General features: G+C 44.5%; 1 protein-coding gene and 1 pseudogene across 7 annotated transcripts in view; both read right to left on the bottom strand.

Moving 5' to 3' along the window:
- BCAT1 (branched chain amino acid transaminase 1) overlaps positions 1-20,373 on the bottom strand; it is a 109,856-nt gene that overhangs the window by 33,911 nt on the left and 55,572 nt on the right. For 3 of the 7 annotated variants that reach the window (XM_053256393.1, XM_053256395.1, XM_053256394.1), the window contains exons 3-6: positions 12,694-12,894; positions 10,292-10,348; positions 4,745-4,855; positions 2,502-2,621 (exon numbers count right to left, since the gene is read on the bottom strand). In XM_053256393.1, coding sequence (XP_053112368.1) covers positions 2,502-2,621; positions 4,745-4,855; positions 10,292-10,348; positions 12,694-12,894 — 489 coding nt within the window. Of the gene's footprint in view, positions 1-2,501; positions 2,622-4,744; positions 4,856-8,686; positions 8,789-10,291; positions 10,349-12,693; positions 12,895-20,373 lie in introns of those variants that run through there. The other 4 variants (XM_053256398.1, XM_053256396.1, XM_053256400.1 and 1 more) reach the window with 4 other exon arrangements.
- Positions 18,754-18,869, bottom strand: LOC128328609 (uncharacterized; annotated as a pseudogene).

Below are 20,373 nucleotides of genomic sequence, written 5' to 3'. Positions count from 1 at the left end.
CAGGTGGGTCTGGAGCACCCCCTTACACTGTGGGGCATGTCAGCTAATAAATAAATAACTAAATAAATAGCCGTTCAGTGTGTTGAGGATTTGGACAACAGAAAGCCAAATCCTAAACCAGCCTGCAATCGTGTGGTCTGCTACCATACCTAGCTACACATGAGGAATACACAATGGCTGCTAACAGTAAGGCCTCAGAGATGGCGGGGGCAGTTTACTCAGTTTGCCAGAGCGAGAGAAAGTACCCTGTGCATTCATTCATTCATTCATTTTTTGATTTGATTTGATTTCATTTCATTTCTATACCGCCCTTCCAAAAATGGCTCAGGGCGGTTTACATTAAGACCAACACTAAAATCAATTAACTGTTCAAACAGTTAAAAACAACATAAAACCATTTTTAAAACACTTAAAACAGTTTTTAACCCCTGGAAAACCAGGCCAAACCTTTATGGTTTAAACAGTTAAAAAACCCTGGAAGGCCAGGCCAACAGATAGGTCTTAAGGCCTCTCTGGAAAGCTAATAATGAACTCAGATTATGGATTTCTGCCAAGTGTGCATTCCACAGCCCAGGAGCAGCTACAAAGAAGGCCTGCCTCTGAGTCGCCACCAGTCGTGTTGGTGGCAACTGAAGACAGACCTCCTCAGATGACCTTAATGTGCAGTGAGGATCGTACCGAAGAAGATGCTCTCTAAAATAACTCAGACCTAAGCTGTTCAGGGCTTTAAAGGTAATAACCAGCACTTTGTATTTTGCTCGGAAACATATCGCCAGCCAGTGTAACCATTTCAAAATGGGCATAATATGGTCTCTCCGAGTTGCTCCAGAGACCAATCTGGCTGACCAACTGAAGTTTCCGAACTACGTACAAAGGCAACCCTATGTAGAGCGCATTGTAGTAGTCAAGCCTGGAGGTTACCAGCTGATGCACCACTGTTTTGAGGTCATCCTCTTCAAGGAATGGACGCAGCTGTCGAATCAGCCGAAGCTGACAGAAAGCACTCCTGGCCATAGCCTCCACCTGAGATACCAGGGTGAGGCCTGGGTCCAGGAGTACTCCCAAGCTGCGTACCTGCTCCATCCAAGGGAGTGCAACCCCATCCAGTGCAGGAATATCTAACTCATCCCTCAGATTGAATTGATACAATGAGCACCTCCATCTTGCTTGGATTCAGTTTCAATTTGTTATACCTCATCCAGCCCATTACTGCCTGTAGGCAGGCATTTAGGGAATGAATGCCATTTCCTGATGATGAAGATGAAAAGGAGAAGTAGATTTGGGTGTCATCAGCATACTGATAACAACCAGCACCAAATCTCCTGATGACCTCACCCAGAGGTTTCATGTAGATATTAAAAAGCATTGGTGACAGAATGGAGCCTTGGGGGACTCCATATAGCAGCTCCCGTTTTGAGGAGCAACTGTCACCAAGCTCCACCATCTGGAATCTACCCAAAGGATAGGAGTGGAACCACTGCAAAGCAGTGCCCCCTATTCCCAACTCCCCCAGGCGATCCAGAAGGATACCGTGGTCGATGGTATTGAATGCCGCTGAGAGATCCAAAAGAACCAGCAGAGTCACACTCCCTCTGTTGATTCCCCGGTAATGGACATCCATCAGGCCAACCAAGGCTGTCTCCACCCCACAGCCAGCTCTAAAGCCAGTTTGAAATGGGTCTAGATAATTGGTTTCCTCCAAAACCGCCTGGAGCTGGTTGGTCACCACCCTCTCAATCACCTTGCCCAACCAAGGTAGATTGGAGACTGGCCTATAACTATCCATTGCTAAGGGGCCCAGGGAAGGCTTCTTAAGAAGCAGTCTAACCATTGCCTCCTTCAGACAAGGAAGCACCCTACCCTCCTTCAGCGATGCATTTATGATATTAACCAGGCCACCTCCAACCATCTCCCTGCTAGATAGAAGCAGCCAAGTTGGGCAAGGATCCAGAGAACAAGAGGTAGGTCATATGAAGCTCTGTCTGCCATACCCAGTAAAAGCATTTGGATATGTGAGATGAGAACTGCAACAGTAATTTCATTGCACTACTTCTATTTCTTCAGTTAGATAAACAGAGGTTTGGTCCCTATAGGCAGCAGAATGAAACAGAAGAGTCCCAAGGTAGCAGAACAGAATGTACAACTTCAGGCTTCATATGAGAGAACACACGTTAGAATGTACCCCCATATAAAAACATTCTCTGCAAGTAAAACTAGCATATCAGGGAGAAATATTCCACCTAGCCTACTCTTTGCTGCCCTAGTTTTTTTTTACCTCAGGGCTTTTTTAAGGCAAAGGAGCACTGAAACATATGATCACTGCACCTGCAATCTGAAATGATAGAATCAGTTCTACTACTTCCACTCTCCGCCACCTCATTTTGCTTTATGTGCTGATCAGGCCTGAGTTTGCATCTTGAACAGTCAAAGGAAGAATTGCATCCTTTACTCCTGCTCCCCCAGAAAAAGGAAAAGAAAAGGGGATTTATTTCTGCCCCCACCTCTGTTCCAATTAAAGTAGGACGGATGTACAAGCTAGCGGACGTTGAATATGGCACCCACTCCTTTTCGACTTCCACAAGTTTTCGGACACACTCCAACAGCTCTTCCTTGTCAAATGCCTGAAAGAAAGAGAGGCAAACTATGCTTAGAAAGAGCCTGACCTTTTATTTATATGGGCTATAAAGCCAGGGGTCGTGATGTTCCAGAGGATTTAGTACATGGCCGTTAGTGTGCAACAAAGCATGACACTAAAGGCCATGTGATTTTAACCACCCAAGAAGCTAGCTGGCTTGACTGATTTTTATCACAGTTGTGAAATAATATTTCCGAAGTGCAAGAAGAAGAAGATTTGGGTTGGCAGTTTGTAATACTAACTTGCATATGAGGAAAACAAGGGGGAAAGAGACTCTCTTCTCGCATTCTCTCTTGTGTTGCATTTCCTCCAGAGCGTCAAACAGAAGGGATAGGCACCATGGCCCCTTAGCCAAATTCAGTCCAATGTCTTCCCATTTGGCCCCCAAGGTAGCCTTTAATCCCGTGTCCCCACCAGCTACATTATTAGGCATCTCGGCCAGTTTATTTCAAGCTGAGACACAGGCAAAGGGCTCTTGGGAAAGGGCTTTTTCAAACCCTTTCCCTTGAGTGGACAGCAGTGGTCTCTGTCAGCATGCTCTGCTTAGACATCCCTTGCACAAGCCAAGACGCACGCAAATGTGAGTGTGCAGTCGAGCCACCCAAAGGAGGGAGCACCAGCAGAGCCTGCTGCTCTTCAAATTAGGCAAGAAGGGATTAAAGAATCCTTTGCATGAAGGTCCGTCTGCTTTTGTATGAGCTTATCCAGCGGCTGAGATGATCACTGCAGGTCCTCCTCCAGGTGATTTAAGTCAGGGAAACGACACAGGGGAAAGGGTTAATCTCCACTCCCTTCTTACAGTGCCATGGTCCCAATCCAAATCAGAACCCTCTGACAGTTTTAAAAGTGCTTTGCTGCCTGGATCCAAACCTTGAGAACACCGGTTGGCCATCCCTGATCGAATAGGTGGTGGGTCAGTATCTGCAGAATCAGCCCAGGCTAAGATTAGAACGGTCACGGAAGAGCCCTCCTGGATCAAACAAAGGTCTACCAAGTCTCATATGCTGCTTCCACAGTGGTCAGCCAGATGCCTCTGGGACCCCCACGAGCAAGGCAATAGCACTCCTTAGCAAATGGTATTCAGACATATACTGCCTCTGCACAAGGAAGTTTCACATATCCATCATGACCAACAGCAGGGGCGGCTCTTCCATGAAGCAAAGTGAGGCATCTGACTCAGGCAGCAGATTATTTGGGGCACCAGCGAGGAGGCAAGATGCAATTCTGTCTCTTGCTTTTAGAAGGAGAGGGGAAGAGAAGGGGAGGAGAGTGCACAAGGGGGGCAGCATTTGGCACCTTGCTTCTGGTGTACATGGTACATAAGCCTTGAGTGCCACTGACCAACAGTCACTGATAGACCTGTCCTCCATGAATGTGTGTAATCCCTCATTAAAGCCATCTAATCTAGTGGCCCTATCCTCATTCCATGATAGCAAAGTCCAAAAATTCATTATTATATCCTCATTTTTGTGTGCTGACTACAAAGGGGAGAGCGGGTCTTGTGGTAGCAAGCATGAAGTGTCCCCTTAGCTAAGCAGGGTCCACCCTGGTTGCATATGAATGGGAGACTTGATGTGTGAGCACTGTAAGATATTCCCCTCAGGGGATGGAGCCGCTCTGGGAAGAGCAAAAAGTTTCAAGTTCCTTCCCTGGCTCCTCCAAGATAGGGCTGAGATTCCTGCCTGCAACCTTGGAGAAGCCTCTGCCAGTCTGTGAAGACAATACTGAACTAGATAGACCAATGGTCTGACTCAGTATATGGTAGCTTCCTATGTTCCTAAGTTTACGTGGTAAACAGTCCTATATAACTCAAGATCTTGCATCCTCTTTAAATTTCAAACCTGCTTTGAAGACTTTTTTTGTGTTGAAAAGCAGTATATAATAAATTAATAATAAACTACTGGTTAGTTCAACAGAGGATGATCTCTCACTGATTCAACTTCTGAGTAATCTCCTTGGCAGGAATGCTGTAAACATATCAGATACTCCTAGTATTCAGCTAGGATTACAGCTGCCCCCATTCTTCCAAAAAAATTTGCTGGGTGCTATTAAAATGCTTTCCTAATGCAAAGGAGAAGAGGGGGGAAAGAAAATATTTGCATTACAGACCGGCAAAGTGGCTCGCACAGCTGATCGCAACATCCTGTCCATGTTGAGTCTTGGCCGGAACAAACGGATTTTGCCGTCCACCCCTCGGTAGGCCTTCATACCTTCAAACAGCTAAAGAAAGAAGTAGACAGTAATGGCAAATAATAGCATTCCACATTAGCAGCAATGACCAATGTAATACAAATACTTTTTATTGGGGATGAGCTGTAGAGCACATGCTTTGCATGCAGGAGGTCTCAGGTTCAATCCCTGGCATCTCCAGATAGGGCTAAAAAAGACCCTGTCCGAAACCCTGAAAATCTGCTGCCAGTCAGTGTAAGCAATCCAGAACCAGCTGGACCAATGGTCTGATTCAGCAGAAGGCAGCTTCATGTGTGCATATACATACATGTACTATTAAAATAAACTGGCATTCATTCAAAATACTATTAAAATAAGCATTCATTCAAAATAAGGTTAGCAATATTTGTACATGCCTGAGACATTAAAAGTAAGTAATTTCTGCATTGTCACATGTGATAAATTAAGGATTATTGCTTTCTTCTCTCCCTATTGAAGGGGATATTTCACAAAAGAAACATCCAGCTATCACCTCTAATACCCTGTTAAAGTACTGGAGAATGTATGGACTGTACAGAGAAGTAGGGAGGAAAGAGAAGGGCGGAACTTCTTAATGCAGGCACCCTGTATGGCTCCCTGTTTCCTTTAGGGCTGCAGGCTTTATTTAACAGGTACATCACTTCAAACAAAGGTTGCCAACTTGCCAGGGTTGGCTTGGAGCCTGCAAGGAATTAGCAATAGCAATAGCAATAGCACTTACATTTATATACCGCTCTATAGCTGGAAGCTCTCTAAGCGGTTTACAATGATTTAGCATATTGCCCCCCAACATTCTGGGTACTCATTTTACCGACCTCGGAAGGATGGAAGGCTGAGTCAACCTTGAGCCCCTGGTCAGGATCGAACTTGTAACCTTCTGGTTACAGGGCGGCAGTTTTACCACTGCGCCACCAGGGGCTCTTTGACATCAATCTCCAGGTCACTACTGAAAATGATTCTGGAAATTTTAATGGCTTGATATAATGAAAAATATCCCTGGACATAATATTCAGGAATAGCTTCAGTCAGAGTTGGCAACCCTATTTGAGCTTTAGTTGATCAATCTGTCAGCTTTAACCAGTAAGGGCCAATTTGAATCAGTGGGGCTGCAGATTAAGAGCACAACTCATTCATTTTGAGAGGCTGGTTCAGATGCCATGCCAAATCACGGTGTGATTTGAGAGCCAGCCTTGTTGGCCTTATATGCTCCCTCTTCACCTCGCATCTTCCCTGACTTTCTCTTTCACGGGCAAGCTGTAGTTTGCATTTACATCCAAACTGGTCAGACTAGGATTTGTGCAAATGTTTGTCTGAAAAGCAGTGTAGGGAGTCAAAATCAAACCATGATCAAAACTATCTGGGTTAAAATTTGGGAGGGTTGAGGCAGGGGGCAAAACAAGGACTAAAACTGGCCCCAGATTTGCTCCTCCCACCCCTAGCCATTGTTGTCAACACTTTTATGGCAGTGCTTCTCCCAATGGCTGCAAGCCACCATTTCCCCCCAACTCCGCCCCCCATAAGCCCATCGGAATGATGCTACATCATTTTGGGACAGCCCAAAATCACAGGGAGAGACAGTGTGGTTGATCTTGGACTGGATCTAGGTTCAAATCCTCACTTGGGCCATTAAGCTCATTGGCTAAGAATGGGTCAGTCACTTTCTCTTAATCTACTCTACTTCACAGGACTGTTGTGAGGACAAAGACATAGGACATCATCCATGCATACCACCCTGAACTCCTTGGAGGAAGATTGGGATGATGATGAAGATGATGATGAAGATAACAATAATATGCCCATTTCTGATGTAATAGCCAACTATGGGTTGCCACAAAGAGGAAGCCATAGAGGGAATCGGAACATGCATGGGAGGAGGGAGGGCATGCACCTACAGCTCACTAACATAAACACCACATCATGGTCTGGTATTACATTAGAATTGCCTCTAATTTAACATAATAAGAGAATGAAACAAAAAAATACTGGGCATAGACTTTCTTCCAGTGCCTTTGGTTTAGTTGCTGAGTCACTAAGTTCTCATAATTCCTTCAGTATCTCCATATCAGAATGACAACATCTCTTTGACTTTTTTTTGTCATCACAGTCTCAGTTTCTGTTCTTGCAATCATGAGAGCTAGAAACTTGCTTCTTTTCCTAAATGGTAACCAGGATGACAAGTTCTGAACAAAAGCACATAGGCAAGACCATAAGCAGCATAGGGGCCATATATCATTCACCCAGATCTACAAAGCAAAAAGGCTTTCAACTGGAAAAATGGCTACTGCCTGGCTCTCCTGGTGGCCTGAACATGATGACTCTGGGGAGTAGTGCGGCCACTTCTTACCCAGCTTCACAGGGATGGAAGATGCACCACAACCTCAGCGCTTCCCTTATTAATTTATTATTCATTATTCATTCTTATTCTACTTATCTGATACTGAAATATGCCACAGTGTTTGGATGGACACCAAGAATGAAATCATTGTTCAGGAACAAAAAGGCCTTGCTCCAACCCTTTTTGTCTGTTCCTGGAAGGTCAGAAAACATCAGCAAAAACTTGCTGCGCTCAAGTCAGCCTTTTCAGTAGCTAAGGAGGAAACCAGCAGGGAGTTCCGGGCCTGACAACATAGCGGAAAACAGCTACTTCCAACTGCTTACAGGTTCCGATTCATTCCCTTCGTTTCCCACAGCAAACAAAAACAGAGCTGGGGGGCGGGGGGAGTTAGTGTGGCACAGAGACTGACAGTAGTGAGTTGGAAGTCCCTGGTTCAAATCTCACCCCCGTCACAGTCTGAGCCCCTCCTGTCTACAGTGGGATGATAGCACTGGTCTAACTTACAGAATTGTTGTAAAGATTGCTGAAATAATATATGCCAAGTGTTTTACACACCGAAAATGTGCACCATGAGTAACAAAATGTTATAGGCCTGCCATCAACGCAAAATGATCAGAGCGGGGGTGGAGGGGGAGAGAAAAAATCTCCAGCAAATGTTTGCCTTTGCTAAAATCCATTGACTGACATCCAGTAAACTACTTCTGAGTAGTCCAACTTAAATTAAGTCATCCTTTAGAGTAACTCCTGAGTAGTATTATTAAGCAACTTAGCCACTGAGATTTCGCTATCCACCCTAACCCACACCTTGAGCCCCAAAGACCAGTCCCAAAACACTGGTCTCACAATGTTCCCAAACAATGCTCCAGTTTGGACTTTGTTGAGTGTTACTTGGGAGGCAGTTCCATAAATGGGGAACAGTCATTGGAAAACAGCTCTCTTTATAGCCTGGGTGTCCGATCCTGATTATAGACCATAGGCAGGTTCATGTGCTAAGCTTTCTACCTGAGGCTTCAGTCTGGGCACCCCTCAGCTTCAGAGGTTAGATAGAGGTGCCCATAGAGAGGGTCATCTCAGTGATGGACCCCAATTGTAGAATGCTCAACCCTAGTGGCACTCTCCTGTGACCTACTTTGTTTGCTCTTTGGCTCAAGCAGTAACTATCTTATTCTTCAAAACTTTTTATTATTATTATTATTTTAAGACTGTGAGCTCTTCAAGGACAGGAACAATCGTATTATTATTTTCTATGTAAATTGCTTTGAGTTTTTGTTGTTGTTCTTGGAAAGTGTAATAGTAATAATAATCTCAAATAAATGGGGAATATTTTAATGTTGCTCTTGATGTTTGTTATGGTCTAGTGTTTTTATAGCTGTTTAATGGGTGGTCTTTTTTTCTTTGTCTTTTGGTTTTGTTATGTGGCTTCACTGACTATTTTAATCACATATGTTAGTTGATCTGGAAATCTAAATTTTAGAGACATTTTAAAGAAATAAACAGAAAAGAAATACCATTAAGAGAGTTTTTTGGGTGTAGCTCAGAAATTGTAATGGGAGCATATGGAAGGAGGCAGCCTTTAAAAAGGCCTAAGTTGATTAGTCCAAGCTTGTAAACAGCCACTTGCCTAGTTGCCTAGGCAACCAGGCAGAAAAGGTTGTTCTTCTTCCAGGTCAGGGCTCAACAATTCCCAGGCACTAGTTCACTCCAGTGCTAGCAATCTAAGTGTGGCACCTCAGGCAGTTGATGGACAGATGCAACCAGGAGTAGGGATGTGCATGAACTGTGGTCTGTGCACAGGTTCAAATACAAACTTGTTTGTCCCGGTTCGGCGGACCCATGAACCGGTTTGGTGGTTTGAGTTGGGCATGGGGGGGGAGGCGAATGACACCTTTAAAAGTGGGTAGAGGAGGGCCCTACTTGCAGTTCAGCTGCTCCATGCAGATTCTTACTGCTGCGGCACACACACACACCCCCAACAAACCACGCATGGTGCTGGCACTCACATAGCTTCTGCGCACGCGCAGAGGCCATATGCATGCTGGAGCTATGCACAGGCTGCTGGGAGGAACACCACCATAGCAGGAAGCTGTATGGAGCAGCGGAAATGCAGGTAGGGCCCTGCGCTACATCCTTTTAAAGATCCAGCTCTCTCCGCCCCACAGTGCCCCACTCGAACCACCGAACTAGTTCGTGAATTGGCCGAACCAGCACAAACCCGTTCGTCGGAGAACAAACTGGTTCATATTCGAACCAGTACACAAACCGTGGTTCATGCTCATCCCTAACCAGAAAGAGGAGGGACAGCGCCGTAGCTCAGTGACAGAACACCTGCTTTGCATGCAACAGGTCCCGGGTTCAATTCCTGGATTCTCCGTGTAGGCCGGGAAAGGCCCCTGTCCGAAATCCTGGAGAGCCACTGCCAGTCAGAGTAGACAATACTGAGCTAGATGAACAATGGTCTGACTCAGTATAAGGCAGCAGCTTCCTATGTTTCTAAGCAAGCCAAACGGATATGACCAGGAAGAGAAGGGAGCATCCCACCCCAACTTGCTTTCTCCCTCCTCCGCCTCTTGCATCAGAGTCAGGTGGATGCAGCCCAGAGGAACAGTGAGCAAGCAAGGCACAGACTCTGCCCTCCATGGAGTATGGGACAAGCGGTGAATCTGTTGCCCCCTACCTGCATGGTGCAGAGGGGCATTCCTGGCGGGGAGCAACCAGGGTGCTGCTGGGGGTGAGCGGTGAATCTGCCCCACCCCGCTATGAAGCACAAGACAGTCTAGCTCCTAAATGTTTGGGCTGGCTCCTACAGACAAAGGAAATCTGTTAAGGCTATGGCTACCTATGGGGAAGCAGGCCAGTCAGTTTTCTGGATTCTATCTGCAGTGCTAATTGAGGCTCGTTGCTGATGGATCCATACAAACAAGCAAGCAAAACAAACAAAAATAAATAAACCAACAAATAACCCAACCACTGCCATGTGTCTGCAAGACAAAGCTAGACTGACCACATAGCTGGGCAGAACCAGGATAATCGGAGGGAAAAGAGATCACAAAATAAAACAGAAATGGGATGGGGAGGATGCCAAAAGCATTATCGTCACTGTGTGTTATACCCACTGTGTATTCATTGAGCCACAGCATTTGGAGCAGTTTCGCCTCTGTCTGTCCTCTTGGCTAGAGGAAATGTGATGCAACAAGGGTAAAAATAAAAATAAAAATAATGGTGTGGGGAGGGGGGAGAAATATATAAAAAAAGAGCATATTCATTAGTAGCAAGGAAGAAAAACTGGGCATTACAGCAATAATGCTTCTTCGAGCGAGACAAACATCCAGGACTCCAGCGTGGTTCCTTGCTCCTCGTGAAAACAGGGAGCTTTGGATTCATCTAGCTCTTCTCAGTCAGAGAGGCCTGAAAAATCACAGGGCTGGCCTGGCGGAAGATAGAAATCTTCAGTTTAAAGTAAACAAGAAAAAGGGGGTGAAATCAGAAAGAACCCAGTAGAATAGGGGCTTTGAGGGCTGGCTGGGGGAAAAAATGGGCCGTGTTCAATTCCCACCTCACTCTTGGAAACACATTGGAAATATAGCAGTGCTGAAATGAATTTCTCATTTTTTTAAAAAACCCACTAACAGCTGCAACAGAGGGAGAAGAAAAAATAAATGCCCCACATTTTCTCCACGTGCTCCTTGCAGAAAAACCATGCCCTTACTGAGGCTCCGACACAGATGGAAATATAACATATGCTGCTCTTGTGGAAACTGGAACAGCAGCATTTGGCATTAGCAGCACCTCAACCATTAACCATGCTGGCTTCTGTAACCAATTTGCTTTACCACAGGCAGCAACGAATTGCTTTCAGCTTCAAACCTACATCTCTGCTTTCCCACAATGAAAGACTAACAGCCCAGAAGACCTACTAGGAGGCTGTAGGGAGGATGGATGACAATCGTCATAGTCTGTTCTGCCCATTAAAAAAGGACTGATTCACAAATATGCATTCATCAGTAGGTGTCTACAACTACAATGATGACTCTGAATGTTTAAATTTTTTAATTGCTGTTTAAATTTTTTAGTTCCTGGTTTAAATTAATTGCTGTTTAAATTTTTAATTGCTGTAATCTCTGAATGTTTTAATTTTTTTAATTGTTGTTTAACAGTTGGTTTTATTGTTTCTATTTTTATTTTTGTGAACCGCCTAGAACCTTTGGAGTCAGGTGGTATATAAATTAATTAAATAAATAAGAATGTTCAAATGAGCCATCAGTGGACCCAACAACCTGGCAGAACTCTGGTTACTTTACATTCGCCACAAACACAACATTTTTCACTGGAATCCATTCATGCACTAGGCTGCAAATCATCCAGAATTGAGTAATCAAGTCACACACATCCACATGGCTCTATGGGTATATTTAAAATGTTGGCTTATTAATTTTACAGTGTGTGTGCAACTAGGACAGGGCCTCAAATCAGCATAGTGAAATGTGGCTAGCATTTTATCCAAATACTTCATGTGCCTTGAGGCCATGTGGGACAACTGAGTGCCAATACATCCTGTGATGAATGCATTGCACAGGGTGGGGCTTCCTACTGAATGCGGACAGAATCTGTCCACATCAGGATAGGCAGAAAACTGCACGTTTGTTCTGCTGCCTAAAACCCCAAAGTAGCATTCATATCTGGTTTGCTATCATACGTCTTCCGTTAACTGATCCTTCCAGCCATCACTAAACAAATGATAACAAATTAACATCAGTTAGCAAAAATTTGAAAATGTCTTTAACAGCTATCATAAATATAGGAAAGGAGGTATGGGTGTGTTGAAAAATGGCTTTCTAATACTTGATAAGCCACAGAGTAAATGTGATTCCTTGAAAAATCCCTTATGAACTGATCCAATAAACCAGAGTCTAGGTCAGGGGTAGGTAAACTTAGCCCTCCAGCTGTTTTTGGACTACACCTCCTAGCATCCTCAGCCACAATGTATTGTGGCAGGGGGAGATGGGAGTTATAGTTCGACAGCATCTGGAGGGCCAAGTTTGGCCACTCTGGCCTAGGTTCTCAGTGCCCCAGCTGAGTTCATAGGTCAAAGCTGCATTTTACAGGCTCATGTGTGGGTGCCACTGATCCACATTTCCCTAGAAATAGGCAGTCAGAGGGAAATAGGTGATGTGGTGTCATTGTGTTAGTTTTTCTCTGCCCCATGCAAATGGCAAAAGGAATGGGGAAACAGACATTCTTTTTTCCAGTACAGGTTTTTTGAGAGATATAGGCCTGCAGCAAATACATGACTCCCTTTACTCTGAAGTTTGGGCCTTAGCTGTTCATTCTTTTCTCTCTATAACTGTTCATCATTCTAGAGGTTCCTGGGAGATAACAATATAGAAGATTTGACTACTTGTGTTAAATTGCACCAATGGACTTTTTTTTAAAAAACACATTTTGTATCCCAAAAAAAGAAATTCTCTTTGTAAAAAATACAGTCATCAACATCCTTTTCATCCTGTGCAGTACTTACTTCTACTGCATAGTGAAGAGCTGATATGGCAGGATGTAGGGAGAGGTTCTCCAGTGGCTTAATCTGAGGCTTCTCCCACCCTGAAGATAATGACCATTCTATATACAGCATGTTGTCCGTGAAAACAGTTCCAAACACTAGGCCATTCGGGTCTGGCTTCTCTTTGAAAGTGGTAGAAGGGTTGATTATTAAGTCAGCAGCCTGGCGAGAAAAAACAAAACATAAAAACAGATGTAAGATATACAGATTGCCTTAAATGTTATACAGAACTTATTCAGACTGGAACTGGATTAAAACAAGTAGGGGTGCTCACAAAACTGGCTGGCCCCATTTGGTTCAAATCCGAACCGGGCCTGAACAGGATTGGGCCAGTTCCGTTTCCACCCCACATTGAACCCCCCTGGGTTCGGTTCAGGGGGATTCGTGAGTCACTTTAAAAAAATAGTACATACCCCTCTGGGGGGCTTCTCCAAGGCTGCAGGGGAGACCACAGAGGTTCCCTCTCCCCCTGCCGGCCTTCTTTTTGCCAAAACTCACCTGGTTTGGGTGTTCTTTACCCTTTCTGGGCCTTTCCGCCATTGCGGTGGCCATTTTGGAGGCTTCCACGCATGTGCAATGGGCCTCTGTGTGGCCTAGGTCAAGATTTTGAAAGGGGGATAGCCCCCACAAGGGTCACGGGGCAAGGCAGCATTTGAAGCCTCACTTTAGGCATCACAATATCTTGGGCTCCCCTGCAAGGAAACCTCTATGCACCAATGGGTCTGTGTGGGTCAGGCAATGCTCCCTCACTTGAACAACAGGAGTTCAGTTCTTGCTGGCTATTGACTGCTTTCTCTCCCAGTCTAGTTAGTGGTTTTTTAAATTTTCCCATGATACAAATCAGGGTGGCATGTATAGGGTTTGTTCAAGTGGTCTCCCATCCAGGTATTAACCATACCTAGACCTGCTTAACTTTGGCAAGTTTGCTGCATCATCTGCCTCCAGACCTTGCACTACTCTCAGCTTCACAGCAGCCAGATCTAACAGCAGTTTGACATGGCTTGCTCATCAGATAAGCCCAGCACAGTTTTAGACTGAAGTGATAGCAAGAACATGGACACTGCACAGAAGCTGGGTAAGTATGCTCTTGTTATGAAAGCAATCAATGAGATGGGTACTTCAGAGATACAGAACTGTCAAGTCATAATTAAATGCTGCAACCTGCTCTCCAGTTTTGCTATATTTATTATTGATTAAAATGTTTAGTTTCCACTCTTCTGTCTCAATACGGAACATTCTGGGCAGCTCACAACAGTTACAAAATAACACTATAAACAAAGAATATATCAACTACCTCCAACAAATAATTAAAATAAAACAGCCAATAAGGAGTAACAAAACACTGCAGAGTGAAGGGGAATAGTCTCTATATGACGTAGAGGCTCAGGGTACTAGAACATAAGAACAGCCCTGCTGGATCAGGCCCAAGAATGCCCATCTAGTCCAGCATCCTGTTTCCCACAGTGGCCCACCAGATGCCGCTGGAAGCCACAGGCAGGAGTTGAGGGCATGCCCTCTCTCCTGCTGTTCCTCCCCTGCAACTGGTACTCAGAGGAAATCTTTATATCAATCAGAGGCCTCAATCTGCAGCTCTGCTCCTGTTGTTGGATCACAGCTCCCATCATCCCCAGTCACAGTGGCTAGTACCCAGGGATGATGGGAGTTGTAGCCCAAAATCTGCAGGAAGACTGCAGTTTGAGACCTTTGCTCTAATGAAGTAGAGACTTAGGGCTGCATTCTGACAATTGAATTTATTGGGAATGTTTGCAAAGCCAGGAATAAAAAAATAAAACCTCCACAGCCATCCCACCCTGAAATCCAAAATCATGTTTTCCCAAAGGCATCACTTCCCTGAATTGATTTCACAACTTTGCAAATGATGCATTTCATATGTACCCTGTTTGTCCTTGATTACGGGCAGGAGCAGAAACCCAGTAACTTATATGTTTCGTCAAATGTGGGATGTGGCCACATTTGAGTGAAAAGGGGAAATTCATGTTCCATACTGAATATGAATTACCAGTAAAATATTACCATCTACCTCATAACCTGCTATAGAGGCAATGAAAAGAAAGAGGGTTTTACATTTCAGAGGAAAAGATATTTTTTCAACTTGAACTATCTTAAATGGCATGCACTGATAGTCAGAAACAACAATGGAGTTTTATCTGGTACACCAAAACAAAAAAAGAGTTACACGGGAAACCAAGTTCAACGCTGCCTTGTGATAAAAGACTAAACCCTTCTTGAGCTTGACAAGGAGAAAGCTGGTTTAGTTGTCAGGGCCCTGAGCTGAAGGATGTGAAGCAGCTCAAGGCCAGCCCCTCCTGCTCCAGCAAAAATTCCCTCTGTGTCCTGGGGGAAGCTGCTTACTCTCTTAGGAATTGACTTCCAATTTCAGTAGCCATAAGAAACTTCTCCTTCTCAGCTGAGAATTGTCTGCCGAGTGCAACCTTGAACACTCACACAATAAACTTTTGTGTACATGGCTCTTGAATTGGTAGTATAATATAATTTGAATTACTTTATTATGGTTAAAAACCAACTGAAAGGGGGAAAAGATACAAGTATACAGGGAAAAAAATGCATATATAGAGACTGGAAATGGGTGCTTAGCTTTCCATTTTCTTCAAGGATGCTCCCAAAACAAAGTGCTTTTTATCTGGATAGCAGTTTCATGGTGGGGGGGGGGATCTGCATGAAGATCAGCTTGTATGATGACAGCATTTCAGTTTTTTTTGTTTGTTTGTTTGTTTTTTTGCTGAAATGCTTGCATCTATTGGCTAGGGCGCAGTGTGTCACATGCAATTACTGTACACACTTCCTTTTCATTATGTGCATGCATACCAGGAAGACACAGCAACTTGTGACTTCCCAGCACAGGTATGTACAGCAAAAGACATCTTTATGACAATCTATGCATGGATTTCATGCTTCCTAGCATGTGTTCATGGCACATTTATAGGAGTGTTCCTTTACTCAATACACAAATATTGGGGAATTCAACCCAAAGGCATACAGTGATGATGGTGACTAGCACTTATTGCTTTTAAAGTGGATTGGGCAAATTTCATGGAGGATAGATCAACCAATGTACTATGATAGTCAAATATGGAACTTCCACAGTGCGAGGTGGCATGCTTCTGATTGTCAGATACTGGAGATAAAACAGAGGATGTGCTTTCTCAGTCATGCCTGCATGTGAGTTTCCCAGAGCATTTAGCTAGCTACATTTAGGGGAAGATGCAATTTTGTTGGAGTGAAAGGAGCAACCAACAGAACTGTACACCCATCCCCTCTCCCCTCCCCTCACCAGTATATATTCCCTCTTTAACTGCAGCTAAATGGAACACATGCAGTGTTGCATGTAAAACACAGATACTGCTGGAAGGAAAGGCTAAACCACAGATACTGCTGGAAGGAAAGGCTAAACCAGATTCCGTTTGCTTTAACCATGGCTAGCATCTGTGCTAACCATAGTTAAAGGTGGGGAGTGGAGAATTTGTGCCCAAGGTGAGAGAGCCTTGTGGAAGGAAGAGCATGCTCCACTGCCAGAGTTGATCCTTCATTGTGTGGCCCTTAGTTTGTATTTCACCTCTCTTTTCTAAACAGATGCTGGTGCTTAGGGACTCACGCCATATCCACCAGGAAGTGAAATTCCTCTCCTCCCCACAACTTTCAGAATTCTGAGTATGACACACAATAGACATAAAATAATGTGTGGCTCCCTCTCCCCCATAGAAGAACCTTGGGAACTATAGTTCAATGAAGGGCGGGCGAGGGCAGGTGTTCCTATTTTGCATCTCCAGATGTTGGACTGCAGATCTTGTTGGACCCAGTTGCTGTTGGACGTTGGGTTTTCCCCCACCATGGACTAAGGCTAGAGCAGGGGCACCCAAACTTGAGTCCCAGATGTTGCTGGACTACAACTTGCTTCATCCTCAGCCACAATGGCCTCTAGAACCTAAGAACAGCCCTGCTGGATCAGGCCCAAGGCCCTTCTAGTCCAGCATCCTGTTTCACACAGTGGCCCACCAGATGCCACTGGAAGCCTACAGGCAGGAGCTGAGGGCATGCCCTCTCTCCTGCTGTTATTCCCTGCAACTGGTACCCAGAGGCATCCTGCCTTTGAGGCTGGAGGTGGCCTTATAGCCCTCCAACTAGTAGCCAATGATAGACCTCTCCTCCATGAAGTTATCCAAAGCCCTCTTAAAGCCATCCAGGTTGTTGGCTGTCACCACATCTCGTGGCAGAGAATTCCGCAAGTGGATTATGCGTTGTGTGAAAAAGTACTTCCGTTTGTTGGTCCTAGATTTCCTGGCAATCCATTTCATGGGATGACCCCTGGTTCTAGTGTTATGTGAAAGGGAGAATAATTTCTCTCTACCCACTTTCTCCACACCATGCATGATTCTATAAACCTCTATCATGTCTCCCCACAGTCATCTTTTTACTAAATTAAAAAGCCCCAGGTGTTGTAGCCTTGCCTCATAAGGAAGGTGCTCTAGGCCCTTGATCATCTTGGTTGCCCACTTCTGCACCTTCTCCAGTTCTACAATGTCCTTTTGTAGATGTGGTTACCAGAATTGTACGCAGTACTCCAGGTGTGGCCACACACCTCTGGTCATTGTGGTTGGGGATGATGTACATAGGAACATAGGAAACTGCCTTCTACTGAGTCAGACAGTTAAACAGTTAGATAGGGTTTGGGTGAGGGTTTAGAAAGACTCAGGGAGGTCTCTCTCTTAGGACTCAAAGAAAAGACAGCTTTGCGTTTCAAGTAAAGTGCCGTCGAGTCGGTGTCGACTCCTGGCGACCACAGAGCCCTGTGGATTTCTTTGGCAGAATACAGGAGGGGTTTACCATTGTCATCTCCCACACAGTATGAGATGATGCCTTTCAGCACCTTCCTACATCGCTGCTACCCGATATAGGTGTCTCTCATAGTTTGAGAAACATACCAGTGGGGATTCGAACCAGCAACCTCTTGCTCCCTAGGCAAATTACTTCCCCGATGTGTTTAAGTTGGGTTAAAAAGAAAGGACCTGAAGCGGATTTTCTTCGTACGCATGGTGAAAAACTTGTTCCGGTGAAGAACTAGAAAGTTTATGTATTTTGGTTAGTAGAGTACTGTCCTTTTCCTGCAACAAACAAAAAGTTCTAACAAGCAAACATAAACAGCTTACAGTTTTGTAGCGTGAACAAACTGCAGCAAAAGCCATCTGTTTAATAAACCTCCGTACAAAACCTCAAAAGAGTGTACAACACAATTTAGCAATAAAAACCATAAGACCAATCATTAAAACAATAAAATCAAAAAACATGAAGCAATCAAACAGCGACCACAGCACAGAACATCCATCACATAACCCACTCAGGGCCAAAGACTTGAGTGAACAAGATAGTCTTAACTTGCTTAAGAAAGGCAATGAGGAATGGTAGGGAGTGCAGCTTCCCAGAAAGGGCATACCAGAGTCTGGGGGCAACAGCCAAGAAGGCCCTGTCTTGTGTGCATAACAATCAAGGCTCTCTCGGCATTGGCACATGGAATAGACACCCCCATCAGATGACAACTACAAATACTCCACTACTACTACTACTAACTACTACTACTACTACCACCACCACCACCACGTCTGGCAGGTAGAAACACATGTGGTAGCAGGATGGCGCACTGGGTGGGGGAAGGGAACTTGCGTGCATACATGATGTGGAAGGGTCAGTGGATGTACTGTTCAAGCTATTACACTTCTCTCTCTCCTGTGTGGGCTTTTTTCTTTTTCTTTTGCTTATTGGCCTGACCGAACCGTGACCAACTACGCAGACCTTTGGCTTGACTGAAAGAGCAATTCTTATGTTCAGATATATGCCAGCTTTCTTTATTTGAATGACTTACAAAACTCGCACAAGCTAAGTTTCCTTGATACAGAATTTTCACTGGTTTTTTCCCTTTACAAAGCACACTCACTGCCTTGTGTGAGGACCAAGCTACTAGTCAGATAACATTCATTTTGCATTGTTAGCCTACAGTACCCAGTATTCCCAGGTGGTCTCCCATCCAAGTACTAACCAGGCCTGACCCTGCTTAACCTCCGAGATCAGACGGGACGGGTGCTTTCAGGGTGGTGTGGTGTGGCGTCATGAAGCTGCCTTTGTTCATCAGCTCTGCAGACAGACTGAGAATTAACTTTTATTATGCTCCTACTCTAGTCAGACTGGATATATTCTGTTCCGAGTTGTTCTTAATAGGTTTTTTACTTCACTTTATTTTATTTTCTTATTTTATTTTTGTTATTTGACTCTTCAGAAAGAAGCACAACAGAAACTCTCCTCAGGACTACGAACCCTCCCCTCGGCACACACACACACACACACACACACACACACAGGATGGAGGAAACGTAGCTTTACTTCCCTGATGCAAGTCTCTGTTGAGGAAATGTTCTTGCTGACTTGTTAAAATGTAATGTGAAACTGGCATCAGCGCTTCCTTGCACAGCTAAAATTGCAAACCATTCAAACAGCTGCTATTCAAGAACTAAGGGTGGATTCAAATGGCAAAAGCAGCTGTGAAGAGAAGGTATTAGATTTGACTGCATAGAGATTGTTGCATGTGGGCAGCCTCACTGGGTGGGATCTCTGGTGCTCTCCATGCCGACACAGGCTCTATGAAATGTGGCCGGGTGAGACGGTCTACAAGGAACAATCTCTACACAACCACGTGTGCTGCTTTTGCCATTTGAATCCACCCTTAGTTCTTGAATAGGTACTAAAGATGTAGGCAGTAGCTACTTCTTTTGGGGTTACCTACCTATTAGGTAGCCACCTAATGGTGCAGCGGGGAAATGCTTGACTAACAAGCAGAAAGTTGCCGGTTCAAATCCCCGCTGCTACTATATCAGGCAGCAGCGATATAGGACGGTGCTGAAAGGCATCATCTCATACTGCGCAGGAGGAGGCAATGGTAAACCCTTCCTGTATTCTACCAAAAGGAAACCACAGGGCTCTGTGGGCGCCAGGAGTTGAAATTGACTTGACGGTGCACTTTACCTTTTTATCCAGAAGGTGCATCTAGGTAAACCAAGCAACTGGGTGCAAGGAAGGTGAAGACTGACATAATATTTAAAAAGAGCTCATAGAGAATTCTCAAACTTCAACGCAGGTCCAGTTCCCTCCAGGCTTTGCTTCTGAAATGTTAAGCGTGTGTACTCAGAAATCCAGTGATAGCTCAGCTATCCATCTTGTCCTGCCTAAGTCACCTGTTCCCTTTTTCTTTATATTTTTTAAACTGCTGCATAAATTTCTCTTTTATTCATGTATCCATTTATGCATCATCTTATTAAGAAAAAAAGATATTTTTTTCCTATTGTGCAAACCTAATCCAGAGATGGGGGAGTTGGAAATTGTCTTGGTGATATCAAGGGTGGGGGAGTAGCAGCCAACCAGCACTGTGGACAACTATTTTCTGGTTCAAACTTGCAGAACCTGTTTTTAACTAACTAAAAATATTTATGTGCAGCTTTTCAACAAAAAAAGTTCTCAGAGTGGTTTACATCGAAGAAGAAATAAGGTTCCTTGTCCCAAAAGGGCTTACAATCTAAAATGGAACATAAAATAGACATCAGCAACAGCCACTGGAGG

This window comes from Hemicordylus capensis, chromosome 5 (genome assembly GCF_027244095.1).
Source record: "Hemicordylus capensis ecotype Gifberg chromosome 5, rHemCap1.1.pri, whole genome shotgun sequence".
Classification (NCBI taxonomy): Eukaryota; Metazoa; Chordata; class Lepidosauria; order Squamata; family Cordylidae; genus Hemicordylus; species Hemicordylus capensis.
Note: the sequence above shows the minus strand (reverse complement) of the source record. Positions and strands in the feature narration are given on the sequence as shown.